This window comes from Kogia breviceps, chromosome 13 (genome assembly GCF_026419965.1).
Source record: "Kogia breviceps isolate mKogBre1 chromosome 13, mKogBre1 haplotype 1, whole genome shotgun sequence".
NCBI classification, from domain to species: domain Eukaryota; kingdom Metazoa; phylum Chordata; class Mammalia; order Artiodactyla; family Physeteridae; genus Kogia; species Kogia breviceps.
In genome coordinates this window covers 71797059-71811344 of record NC_081322.1, presented here as the reverse complement: position 1 = coordinate 71811344, position 14286 = coordinate 71797059, and the positions used below count along the sequence as shown (strand labels likewise).

Here is a 14286-nt window from a genome sequence, read left to right as displayed (position 1 = left end):
ACAGTAAAATCAGAGTCAAATTCAAGACCATTTGGTTTAAGGTTGTACATTTTTCAATACATCATACCGTTTCTGAACTTTAAGATTTAAGAAACTGACCTAGGTGCAAGATCCAAGTCTTTCTACCAACATTCATGTTCTTAGTCAGTTTCCACTAAACTCATATCCAGTTATGTATTATCCACCATCTAGTAAACATAATTCTATAATGTTCTTAACTCTCAGTAATAATATTAATAGCTGTCACAGAAGGTCTTTTTTCAATGTCCTTTCTTAGTCAAATCCTGGTCCTCAAATTCATCCTTATTTACTTTTTACTTTCTCCAAATGGAGACATGAATCATCACTTATCCATTTTAGTGTTCCTAAGTGATATCTAATTTCTAAAAGTACATCTTCAAATTGGACATACAAATTGCATGATGAAGCAAAACACGTTCATTACCAAGAGTCAGAAAGATCTAGATTCAAATCCTCGTGTGGCACTTGTTAGCTCAATATCTTGTCAAGTTCTTTATATTCATTAAGCCTCTGTCACCTCATGTAAGAAAGGATTTAACTATTCACCTCACTAGGATTTTTTGAATACTAAATAAAGAAATGTTTGTAAAGATCCTAACACAATACTTGGTTAAGGTAAACACTCAACAACTAGCAGGTATTGGTAACATCATTACTATTATTAGGTTTAAAATACGATATGCAAATTTGTGACTAGTCAGGAACAGTTGACAGAGGGCAGTGGACACAAATGGAGCTAAAACTGTAACTTTAAAAAAAATAATCTTTGCATTTAAATCTTAAACTATTTCTGAAGAAGTAGCATGCTGGTAAGCCTTCCTGTTCTCTTCCTGATATACAAAAATCATGAAAATCCTCCTCCCTCATTATTTTTATTTTGATACTGACAATGCTGACCTGATACTGGCAGATTTTGCTTTTAAGTCGTTCCATCTTTGGTTCATATCATCCAGTCGATGCTGAAGCATAGTAGCCTCTTCAGAATTTCCCAAAGCTTTTACCATCTTCTGCCTGTTTCCATCGAGGCTTTTAAATATGTCACTGTGGGCATCAATTTCTGCCTGGATGTCCTGAACAGAAAAAGGCACAGAGATAATACAAATATTATGTATTAGTGTCAACATTACTTGGGATTGCTATACAAACTTTACTTTTTTCATATTCCACAAATGAGTTTTTTAAAAGCAAAATAGTTAATTTTAGCTTAAATGATAACAAATTTAAGTGTTTTCACAATTTCTACATTGAAAATAATCATTTTAAAATCTTTAATAAGACACTGATTTCCTCTTAAAAACAGAATGTATCAATATTATAATCTAACTTTCATGTATCAGCTAGTTAGACATTCAAATTCAATGAGAAATTTTTGAAATTTTGTACAACTGTGGCTGCCAAATCACTCAACTTTGCTTAATACCCAAATAAATTCTTTCTCCCCTTTCCACATAGGCAAAACTTCCCTCAAAATATGAAGTTTTACAGAGGTCACTAAGATATTACAAAATTAAACTTTTTTTTACAGTTAGACAAACTTACTAATAGTTCATCCTTTTAATCTAATAAAACTTATTTCTAAAATTTAAAAAAGCATTCTCATAAAAATGTTTATCCCCATTAAGAAATAAAAAATAATGACAAAATAATATTTCTCCTGTTAAAAAGGAAAATATTTTGTTCACGTCTATAAAGTAAAGTTGAGTGTAGTTTAAGTAAAATAAGAATTAATATAAATTAATAATAAAAATTGGTTCAGACTTTGAGGAAGCATTTTGGCAATTTGTATCAAAAGCCTTAAAACTGTTGAAATTACCTATCCTAAGAAGATTTATGTATAAACACATTTATCACATCGATTGTTTTTAAAATAAAAAAGTAAAAACTTTCATAATACACATTAATGCTAGTTTATTATTAGGTTTTAAAATGGAGGATAAAAAACGATATATTGTGATGTTAATTTAATTTTTAAAGTAGGTGTTTAAATTAGCCTATGTATCTGTAAATCACTGCACACACATACATTAGAAGACTATAAGAAATAAATCAAAATAGTGTGATCTCCGTATAAGAGGATTAAAGGTGATTTTAGTTTTCTTCTTTACACTTCTCTGAGTTTCCAAGTTTCTATAAAAAACAGCGTTTCTTTTTGTAATTAAACAAATACAACAAATTTAAACTTTAAAATACAGAGGGTCTTATCAATTGTTTAGTACTCTCCTGTTATAAGGTTGTCAACACAATTTTCTATATTAAGTTGGCAATCACCTTTTCTTCATGAATAAATGGGATGTGTAGCTAACTCTAGTGTGACAGCCACTACCATCCAACAACTGAGTATGAACTTACAAACAGAAAAGCAGACACCAGAAGGGGCCATGAAGGTGTGGGGTGAGTCTCCATGGCATTAATTGGTAAGGAATATTAAAGCAACATATTGCAGAAATAAAAATTATATTTCTGGTAATGAATCAGAATTAGTAAAAGAAAAGCAAACTCAAACACTATAATTTTGTTACACTTCTCATCTTCAATTTTCCTTTATAATCATCATTCTTCTTTAGTTTCTCCAACTCTAAATGAGCATGGTAAAAATTTAAACAGAAATTCTTCGAATACTCAGAATGCTATTATTAATTTAGAACTAACTCCTGATAAGCAATCCATGTATTCCATTAAGAACCAAGGCTTAGCGGCCAGGGTTGAAGTGACTGTTCTTCAAGTATCTACAGACCTACACAAACCAGGACACATGGAAAAGCCTTGTACAACTCACTACTCCAATCAGCATGGTAAAAAGGTGTCACACGAGGTTAAGGGGCAGAACTGCTATATTATAATTTCCGGGAAGATTTGTGACATCTAAGATGACATTAATAGGGTCATATTTGAGAGACGGGGGAGAGGTGAACACAAAGTTTGATGGATGGCTTCTGCAAAATTTATGCTCTAAATTTGCAAGCCCATTGGTCTCTGGGTTATCTAACAACAAAGCCAAATCAGGTCCTCCTGCAAAGTGTAATCTGAGTACACCCAGAATTAGGGTTAACCACTGAAGAAAACCTCTAACATTGTTGACTCTTCTGCATTTTACTAGCACCTCCATCCCAGAGAGTACACAGCAGACACTGATGGGAAAGCAGGGAAACACAGCCAGATACTGATTCAAGGTTCTCAGGCTGGGCAACAGTATGCATGTAAATGGCGATCTGGTTATAAATTTAACTTGGGAGGTTTCAAATAGAAATTCTCAGTAAAAAAGAAAAAGAAAAGGAAAATTCTGCTGAAAGATTCTTTGATGACATCTCCTGAACAACATAGTCCTATTCTTTAGAATAGAACTGTTTTATTTTTGTGTCCTGAAATGCATTTTAAGACATCCGAAGAGATATATCAAAAGCCCAGTTTTAAACTTCGGCTGTAAATATGTATGATCGTCGTCTTTCTTACAAAGCTCAGTGACAGAGTAAATAAGCAAGGCCTCCCTTTGCTCTGTATTGTCAAGGAGAATTTGGCCTCTAACTTCCTGTGCAGGTTCCTAAACATCATTATCAGTGGACCACACCTAAAATCACAAGGCAACTTCAAAACACAACTTCCTGTAGCAGCCTGACCTATTTGCTTCTTTTCATATTCAAGAGAGATAGAAAGACAGAAGCACATCAAGATTCATAAATAGTTTCCTCAGTTTCACAGGAGCATTTCTCATGAGGAAATTTGGATACCAAAACCACGAAGCAAAATTGGCTCTTCACTTCAGATCAGGTGATGCCTTTTCCAATCCGGCCACAGTGACTGATGGAGTAAAACAGAACTGCATCACTGGTCCAGGCAATGATTGTAAATTATTTCCATAACGTTTTGGTTAAGAGCACCACCAGCGATCGTATATATATTCATGATGCAACATAAGTTTCAATATGTGGAAAACCCTTCCACACATGAGCCTCATCAAAAATTAGGAAGAAAATCAACAACCAGAAAACGATCAAAGAAAAGGAAATCAGCATACATTGTTTTTTTAATTTAACATTTGGTGGCATATTTATTTGGCCAAATATATCAAGAGCTCCTAAAGACAGAAAATCATCTTAATATTTCTTCTGTATCCTTCAGAGTCTCTGTTACACAGAGTAAGTCTAATAAAAATAGATGTATATGGATAGACAGATACATAGATGGATGCAAAATTGCATAAATGAATGTATGAATAAGTTCATCTTGATAGACTGGCATATTAGCCACTGTAATGCCAAGAGAAATCAGACAAATAATTAGAAGGAAATGCAGTAATCATTTTGTTTAATCTCTTCGTTCAAAAAATTTAACAGGGAGAAATTATTATTTAGAAGCCTGCACTGCAAAGCCTTGCCTAAGCTCTTCGCTGGAAATTTAGAATTACCCGCAGTTAATGAATCATGCTCCTTCATAGATCCCTGTGTAATGATGCACTGGTTTTAAAATCAAGATGCCAGCATGGGAGTCTGTCAGATCATGACCCTGTTGTAACATCAAATGCTAAAATAAATTAAAGTTCTGTGAAAGAGGGTTAACTCCCACTGCACAGCTGGGAGACTTGCCCTACTAATGCTTACCTCTGTCACCTGGAAGCCTTTCTGACCATTAAATAAACATTAAAGCACAAAACGGTTATTGATAATTAGTTATGGGAATGTAATCCATCTAGAAGCACAAAGCAATGCTCTTCCAACCATTTAACATAAGCCAGTCATGTGCAAAGAGGGACCCCAGCAAAGTATTCAAGCAGTTAAACTAACATTTGAAAACAGAACAGAAGAAATATTTTAAGAATTCACTCCAAAGGCTTGCAGTGTACTTGCAAACAATGTAAGCATGATGTAGAAGGTTAAGAAAAGCTAGGGGTTAGAATAAAGAGACTACGTATTTTTCTCTAAGTAAAATACCATCAAAAGCCTAAGATGCACATTTTCAGAAGAACCTTGCAGAAGACAGCTACAAAAGCTCACAGAGGTGCACTGATCAACAATTTGTCTTTTTTTATACAGCACCCACTACCCAGGTCAAAATAAACTGCACAAATAAAGCAAAACATTTATTCATTTACTTATTTAATAATTGATATTTCAATACCAGTTTTGCCCTAACTGGACATTTCTTCAATGATATAACCCATAGAGATATTATATGCAAACACTTTATAATGTAAGTCACATACATTTTATTTCTTTATAATGTTCTATAATCAAGGAGTGGCTGCAGCTGTGTAAGCAAAAATATTTCCTTAGATTATTATAAACAGAACTGTTTGAACCCTCTCATAAGAAACAGAGATTGAGAATAGTACCACTAAGAAGTCTTCAACAACTAAGTTGGTATTAGAATAGATTCATCCTCTTTGGGCCTTGCTGACATAATTTTAGTTTATTTTTGTATGGTATATTTACCTAACCCTACATGGCCACAGAAGTGTTTTCTCTGAAGGAATCCTGACCCCTTTTCTGAAATGAAGAAGTGAGGTTAGCAACAACTTCCCAACTATATCCCAAGGCTCAGGCTAAATCAACAAAGTTAACCATTAGGGGAAAAGAAATCCACTGTTCCTTTCAAAAGTGAGACCGGAATTCAGAGACAGTTTAGCATTGATTGTCAAGATCTCAGTAGGATCACTGCCTGAGTTTCAGGTTTTAAAATGAGGGATCATACCTTTTAAAAAATAGGTATCACATAAAAAAAATACAGCCTAATAATATCCTCAAAGGTCATTACGTGCTATGTAAATATGCTTCGAGACAGTTTGTGAGACTTCTGGGATAGTGAGTGATTGCAATTAACTAATCAATTAATTATTACAATTAACTTGATGTCAACAAATTATTCAATTAATTATTTATAAATTATATTTTCTTTCAACTAACCTCATACATTTTAACCACTCTATTAATAATTATGGAATCACATTTTGACAGATAAGAGAGTGGTGTCACCTGGTCCACAGCAGCGTTTAAAAAATAAGAAATCGGACTTCCCTGGTGGTGCAGTGATTAAGAATCCGCCTGCCAATGCAGGGGACACGGGTTCGAGCCCTGGTCCGGGAAGATCCCACATGCTCCAGAGCAACTAAGCCCGTGTGCCACACTACTGATTCTGCACTCTAGAGCCCGCAAGCCACAACTACTGAGCCCGTGTGCCACAACTACTGAAGCCCGTGTGCCTAGAGCCCGTGCTCCGCAACAAGAGAAGCCACCGCAATGAGAAGCCTGCGCTCCGCAACGAAGAGTAGCTCCCGCTCGCTGCAACTAGAGAAAGCCCATGGGCAGCAACCAAGACCCAATGAAGCCAAAAAAAAAGTAGGAAATCAATGCCAGTAATGTTCTTTTCCCATTATCTGTGATTATAAATATATGTTAGACAACAGAGTAGAAAAAAAGTTAAATTACTATGTGGAACAAATTTACAATTAACTGCACTTTCAAGATAATTTGAACAAGCCAACTTGAAATGATAGAAAATTAAGAAACAAAGTACATTTTAAATTCCAACATAGCAAACACTGCTATTAAGAAAAATATTTTTCACAACAAAATAAAATGTTCAAAATCCTTGACTCTATACCAATTGTTACTAAAACGTACTAACATCCTAGTGGGTTAAAATACAGTGGCTTTCCTTCTGAGGTGCACTTTATGTAAGCAGGTTTGATCTGCACATGAACACGAGTTTAACAACAGTTATTAACAAATGTTGTCAAGTTATCAAACTAATGCCCCAGCCTAACTCCTAAAATCACATTGTATAAATGAAACTGAACAAGTTTGAAAACCCAGTCAAAGGTTTTTGTATTTTAAATGTTTTAAACTACAGTCCTGGGGCACTCAACTCTTCAACTCCTGACCTGTGAAGAAGCAGTTCCTATTGCCCAGAAAGCTCTCGTTTTCTTCTCCAACACACATCTCCCACATATAAGCCCACAATCTCAGTTCCTTCCTTAATTTTAAAGTCATCTTAAGTCCTAGTTTAAATATCATTTCTCCAGGAGAAACTTCACTGCACTCAGGTTAGATCATGTCTACCTGTCGCTCCTATAGCTACCTCCTTTTGCTCAGTCACAGGCTTGCAGAATACAGACTTGTTTAAGGTCTGTATCCTCCTACTAGGCTGTAAACTCAAAGAGTGGAGGTCTACCCTGTTATCGACACCATTTGAATTCATCCCAGTGTCTGGTACATACTGTGTACTTCATAAATATTTACTAAATATTAAAGCAAGAGTAGACCTTGAAATTGGAAGTTGACTGTGTCTTTCCAGGATAAAATTTTTTAAAATTAGATATTGCAAATTGAGCAGCAAAATATAGCTTCAAATTATAATTTTAAATATTGATCATCCTAAAGGATGTCAATATCATAAAGGAAATTTAGCATTGAGCGGTTTCTCTCTGTGTTGTTACTATGGGAAGCATCTTTCCCAAAGGATTCACCAAGACAGTGGTACTACTCAGACTCCCTCTCTCTCTCTCTCTCTCTCTCTCTCTCTCTCTCTCACACACACACACACACACACACACACACACACACACACACACACACCCTTAGAGAACTACCATTACCATTAATCATCTAGTAGCAGAACTGCATAAATTAATAAAAGGCAACAGTCACTCAAAATGTCACTAAGCTAAAATTGTCCATTATTCTATCCTCCGTGACTACTAAATAAATGGAACAGACAGTACACAGTGCAGATGGCCAAGTATATCAATATATTAACAGCCACTGAGTCCGTCAGATACTTCCATTATGAAGTACTTTCAAGGAGAAAATCAATTCATTAAAATCAAGGTGGCAATAAAACCATCTCATAGGCTGCATTTCAGAAAGGGGTTTTGGTGGATCAGCTTTCTATGTCAAGTCAACTGTGAGTCTGAAATCTCTGTAGAGTCACCCCTGGTCACAACTGCTCTCCCCTCATCACCTGGTAGGGTAATTAGGATCTGCTCGCTGGCTGGCACTTTTTGCCAGAAGGTCATCCTGTCTTGGCGAGAAGTTCCTGTTTCAGTCTCCTCTTTAAGACCACTCTGGGGAACATGTGGTTCCCTTCAATCAGGGCTTCCTGATCCTCGGCGAGCTGTCACCTTGAGGAAACAGTAGAGAATGTTTCCGGTCCCCTGGATTCCCAGGAACCCTGAGTCCCAACTGCAATTTTCCCATTCTGCCAATGCTGGAAAACCACAATTCTAGCATCACACATTTTGGGACTAGATAACCAGGTTACAGATCCCAACAACATGCCAAACATCCATGTATGAACAGACACCCAAATATAAGTCACAAACCACTAGATTTCTTTAAAATTCAAAAAATATCCACTAGATATCCCCTTTCAATTTATCTCACAAACAAACCGCTATCTTGAAGTTATGCTGAAGGTCTGCTGTCATCTGGAAATTTCAGTTCTCTGACCACTCTTCAACTTTTCAGATTAACATTATTGGAAGACCCCTGACTATCCCAACCTTGTACTCTCATTTTCTTAAAGCCTGAAATGGTTTCAGGAATCCAGCAAAACACCTTGTGCTCTGGGAACTTAAACATCAGCTTGAACTATTATAATTACTGATAAGAAAAGTGTTAAATCGCCAAGTGTTAAATCACCGTGTGATCTGCTCTAGAAGCAGATCACTAATATTGAGGAAAAGATAAGACTAAGGCAACTGAAAATAAAGGGACTATGGCTAGACCTAGTTTCCAAAGGTATCATGTGGCTTTTGCATTGTAGCAGTAAGCCTTGGTCATTCCCTAGAACTGGCATTTTTGCTTTCAGAGTTGGGGGAAGGTAGTTGCATTTGAGGTGTGAGGTAGTGGTACCTTTCCATAATACAGTTTTCCTGGCAATGAATCAATGTAGCATAGGCTAAATATGTGAGACAGCTTTTGTGAAAATACACAAAGGATTTTTTTTTAATTGAGTTGGAGAAAAATACATTCATGTATGACAACTTCCTACAAATGAAATATGGCAAAGAGATTAACTTTCACATAGATTTTTATAAAGGCGTCTAACACAAAAATAAACATATATGGAGAACTTCAGCCTGTGAACGGCAGCAAGATTGTTTCTCTGAATTTGCTCTTTGTCTCAAAAAAAAAAAAAAAAAATCCCAAAGCAAGCTTTTGACAGGACTAAGCCTGTAGGCTTCTTTTACTGTCAATTTAACTACTAAAAGAAAAAATAAGAAATATGCAGATACTAAGGTTTAGGAATTAAAGGAGGAAACTAATATGACCAGAACTGGTAACTTTGTCAATAAAATAGCAAAAAGCTGAGGCAGGTTACTAACCTCTGGTATCTGACCTAGGCTTTCAAGACTAATAGCAGCAATTACAATACAAAAGGCCAGCTATTGACCACAATTACTGCCTCTCAGGGGGTCTCAGTAATGAATTATTCATGTAATGCATGCCCTATATACCTTTTTAGGAAGAAACAGACAAATCTAGACAAACCAAGCTCACAGAGCTCTTTATGGTCATGAAGTTTGTCACCTGCTGTTACCAGCTGCCATAAAGAAAGTTGCTCTAACCTCCTCCACCCCTTCTAAACGGTGAGCAAGTTGACCAGGAACCATCCTTTACCCTCAGGAATGTAGGTGCTTAATAACATATTAAAGGGAGAGGTCAAAGTGAACCCTGTGTTACAGTCCTTACTATGACAGCTGGGGTGCGGGGAGAGAACCGGGAAGGAGGGAGCATTCAGCTAGCAGAAGCGAATTCTTCTTTCTCCACCCTCTTCCCACTGCACCGTTTCTACCATCAGGAGGCAAGCAATGACTGCAATTGTTTTGGAAAAGCTTTCAAACTTTTCAAGTGACACGGTTTTACGCCTTTTTCCCCGGGCAATTGTGGTTTTGTAAGAAAAAGCGCATTATTCTGTAAATGACTGAGTACAGTCTTGCTTATATTTGTACTTGCAATGAACCATAGGGTATTCGTGGTGACAGCCACAGAGTACATCTTTAACAAATGCTAAGTAATTGATTTATGCACAGAGAGTACTTCATCCCTTTCCTTTTCTTTAAAGATGGGAAGTTGAAAGAACATAGGTGTTTGGCACCCAAAGGCTAAGGAAGGCAGAAGCCCATGAGCAGCTCATGGAGGTTTTCTGTTTTGTTTAACTGTAAATGTAAGGTAGCCTTTGGCGGGCTAGACTCAGTCCTAGAGCGTGCCAAGAACTTTCCCATGGAAAAAAGAACTAAATGCAGAAATAATGATCCAAGTGTTAAAGCTCCACAGTGCACACAAGCACTCTACATTTAAGACAGACAGAACCAGAAAGACAAAGGAGAAGTCTGAGGTCAGATGTGCCATCGTCACTATGAGGCATCCTCTCCTGACTCTCAGAACTGAATCTTCAGAAAGGAGGCTAGAAAAGTCAGTGCTTGGCCACTGCAGGGAGATAAACCTGAGGGGTATGGAAAACAGAACCCAGGCCTGATGAAGTCAGACTTTGGCATGAAAACCCAGTGTTGTTGCTGGTTGTTTTTCTGTTTGTTTGTTTTTTTTTCCAAAATAACTTTCAATTAAATTACCAGCCAACTTGAGTACAAAGGATCTCTTCTGATGTGAAATTCTAAAACTGACAGGCATCATGAGAAGCCCTCCTGACCAAAGGAAAGATTCCTAACTTGTTCTTTAGTTGAAAAACAAATTTTTTAAGAGGATATCAAATTAAATGACTTAGAAGTTATATTAAATAATCAGAATCAATAGACTATCCGCCATCTAAATGCATAGTAAAAAAAAAAAAAAAAAGACAAGAAAAGGAAGAAAGAAAAAAGTACATTGATGAAGTCTGCTTTCTGCATACCTTTTCAAATTTTGTCAGCAATTCCCGTAAGCTGAAGTTCAGACCAATCATCGTCCAGTAGCCCTTGAAGCCTACATCCTTCCGGCAAACTTCCTTCAGACAACAGCGTTTAACTTCTAAAAACCGTATCTTTTCTGGCTATACTTTAAAATCCTTTGTAAAATCCTTTACAAGCCTTGCCCTTGAGCTATGGTCCATGAGAAGCAGCAGCTTGCGCTGGGACATTTTAGCCACCCCACCGCGGGTCCAGGATTTCATGGACTTCAGAGTTCGCAAGGGATAGACCTGCTTGTATGTTCTCTGGTAGCCGCGTTCCACGAGGCTGGCATGGTCTCCTTTTTCTCTGGAAAGCCCAGGATTCCCTTCTGTTCACCTCACTAATGACCTGCAGCCCACAACTGTTCTCTCCTGGGCCCCAAGCTTAGAGTTTGTTCTCAATTACACAAAGCAAAAAAGAAGCTATATCCTGGAAACTTGCATGAGAGAAGGCAAAAAAAAAAAAAGAAGAAGAAGAAAAAAAAGAGCCAAGTATTACCAACTTCCTCCATTCAGACTAGTTTCAAGAAAAAAAAAAAAAATCCTGGGTAAGGAGCCAGTTTTCAAAAAGCATGACTTATGTAGAGTTCGAACAGCAAGGAGGGCACTCTTGTCTGAAGAACCACCCAAACATGGGACAAGAGACCACCGGCTTGCACTCTCCCAGACACTGGCAGCCTGCGTTGCTATGGTAACCACCAAGCTAGTTTCAATCCATTTCCCTAGATCAAGCTATGCCTAAGGGATGCTGTGTCAGTGCAACAGAGCTAAGTTATTCAAAAAGCTGTTCTAGCCACCGGGAGAAAAGTTTAAGCAGCAGGTCTCGTGGTCCCCTTTGCAGAGTTTGCGGCAGGGAGGGCAGCCCCATCAGCTTTGGCTCGCTGATCTGACAGGAGTGTTGTAATCCACTTCTCTTTCCAGCAGTTGTTTATTATTTTAATCAGCATCCTCCCTTCCACCACCCCTCACACACAGTTTAAAGTGAAGCTCACTCCCACTTCCTGGAGGCCTCCCCGCCCCAAACTGCAGTACAGTATCTCTCAAATTATCTCAATCCTGAATGATCACAGGATCCATATTCCACTTTGGAGCCCACCCAAGAAAATAAAAGGGGCTGGGTGCACAGAACAATACAAATCATCAAACAAAACATGTGTGGTCAATTGTATTCTTTCTAAAAAAGTCTTGACAGTAAAGTGGATGGGGAAAATCCTTTTAAAGGAAAGTTGCTTTTTTTTTAAAAAAATCTCATTGACTGTTTTCATGTGGGGAATATACTCGTTTCCAAAATAAAACTTAATAAGAGAAACTACTCAAAAGGTGAGTAATAATCAGTTATTTTTAAATGTGCCCTCCATTTTGATATTAAATTATTACTGGCACCAAGAGAAACACTATCTTCTACAAAGTGTTAAGTGTTTAAATGCTTTCAAAGAAAAAGTTGAATCCACTGCTATTGTGGACATTTGCACTGCTACTATGGACATCATTCCACGGCAAAGATGTGATTTTGTTTTTGCATTATATAGTTATTTAGTATAACAATAAAAGTATGACAGATATGTTCATATGAAACATATTTCTCTAGTTGTGTGAATTTCACCATAAATATGTAATGCTCATAAAAGTGACACTCTCACAAATGGAATGATGTTAATATAACTAAGTTTGTTTTTTGCATCAGGGCATAGAGGAAAGGAAACAATAACCCTGATATTAGAATGTGTATCTCCTAAAAGGCTATTTGAATGACTTAAATATCAAAATTGTTAGCACTCATATGGAGAAAGAGATTCTATTAACAACAGAAAAAACCAAAATGCTATCAGGGAACAGTATACCATGTCGTTATTATTTTTTGGATTTGCAAACCATTTTTCTTTCCATGTCATTCTCAACTTATTCATATCAGTATTTAAATAGCATGTGTTTTACATATGTGGATCTGTACAAAATTTAACAAGCTTTCGTAAATATTTTCATCATTTATTCATAAAAACCAACATGTCTCCAGAGGCAAGCTGGCTTTATGAGATTTCTAGCAGAATGTGTTTCACCTCAAAGTGCCCAATTCAGATTTACAGATAGACACTACTAATTTCAAAAACAAGTCTGGTAAACTGATTGTCCAGAAATTTATAAATAAAATTAATCTGTGCAGTTTGTATCCAGAAAGAAAGCACTGACATCCGCATCAAGACAAATCATCAGAAACAGAGAGAAGAAACGTATACAGAAATTGACCAGGCCAACCCAGATCTGTGAGGGCTCTGGGGCCACATGCTGAGATCTTTCAGCAGCAACAAATAAACTTTTTACATAAATACAAGACAAAAGTAACCACCAGCACCAATACCACCTCCAGCACCACCATCACAAAAAAATAAATAAAGGAGAGAGAGAAAAAGAACAATCTTTCTCAGCTGGGCAAACTTCCAACTACCACCCAGGGTGCTGGATGACTCTGATGAGAGACATGTGCCAACATGCAACCCCCCCATGCACATATCAGAAGAGTGAATTAAATAAAAACTCCCTGCAACAACAGAGAGTACCACAGTCTTTCTCTTAAAAACAGCCTTATGTTTAGAGGGCTTTTTATACCAAGACAAGAATGGTATCATTAGAGCTCTGAATATCTTGTATCCTTAGACAAGGCGAATGTTTATCAGGGAAAAGAAGCAGTGTATTAGGGAATCGTCCCCAAAGACAAGAGCAGCGGAATCTTTATCAGCATGATTGGCACTTCAGTCCTGGAAGAGATAAAGACAGCATAAGGAAAGCGAGGAAAAGTATGTTCTCACATGGAATTCTAGAGTGGAGTGTCCAGAAGTCAGAGCCTCTGCCAGCCACTCGCCACCCTGATGCTCCCTGCAAATGCTCTATACCCATTCTCAGAACTGACATCCTCTGCTTGGGGAGAAACGGGAACACTTAAATAAAGTTCCCTACTCACAGTTATAAAATATCAAAAACTAGGAAGATACAGATGAACCTAGCTATGATGACACCCTTTTCAGGAGAAAACTGGAGGAAAATACTCAGTGGATCCACATGGAACCATTCAAAAGAAAGAATTGTTAAGTACTCACCTAATTTTAATAAGAGGGTAACTATATCTTCACTAAAACACTGGAAAGCAACTAAAAATGTTATTTTTTTAAATTGAGGTATAACTGACATTAACAATAGACAACTTATTTATGTAAAAGTCCAAAGATATTCCATAAAATTCAAATAGCTAAACATTTAATGTATTATTTAAAAGTACTGTGCTTTTTGATAACTGGGTGACACATTAGAAGAAAGACTTGTAAAATGTAAATGTGAATTGTTTTTATAACTGTGAGCGCATTTTATTATGTATTTGTGTTTGATATCTAT

The 14286-nt window shown here is 36.9% G+C and overlaps 1 protein-coding gene across 3 annotated transcripts in view; it reads right to left on the bottom strand.

The window, feature by feature from the left end:
- The window catches only part of UTRN (utrophin), a 506315-nt gene that overhangs the window by 152343 nt on the left and 339686 nt on the right, over positions 1 to 14286 (bottom strand). For all 3 annotated transcript variants that reach the window (XM_067010961.1, XM_067010960.1, XM_067010962.1), the window contains one exon: positions 919 to 1091. In XM_067010961.1, the coding sequence (XP_066867062.1) occupies positions 919 to 1091 (173 nt within the window). The remainder of the gene's footprint in view (positions 1 to 918; positions 1092 to 14286) is intronic.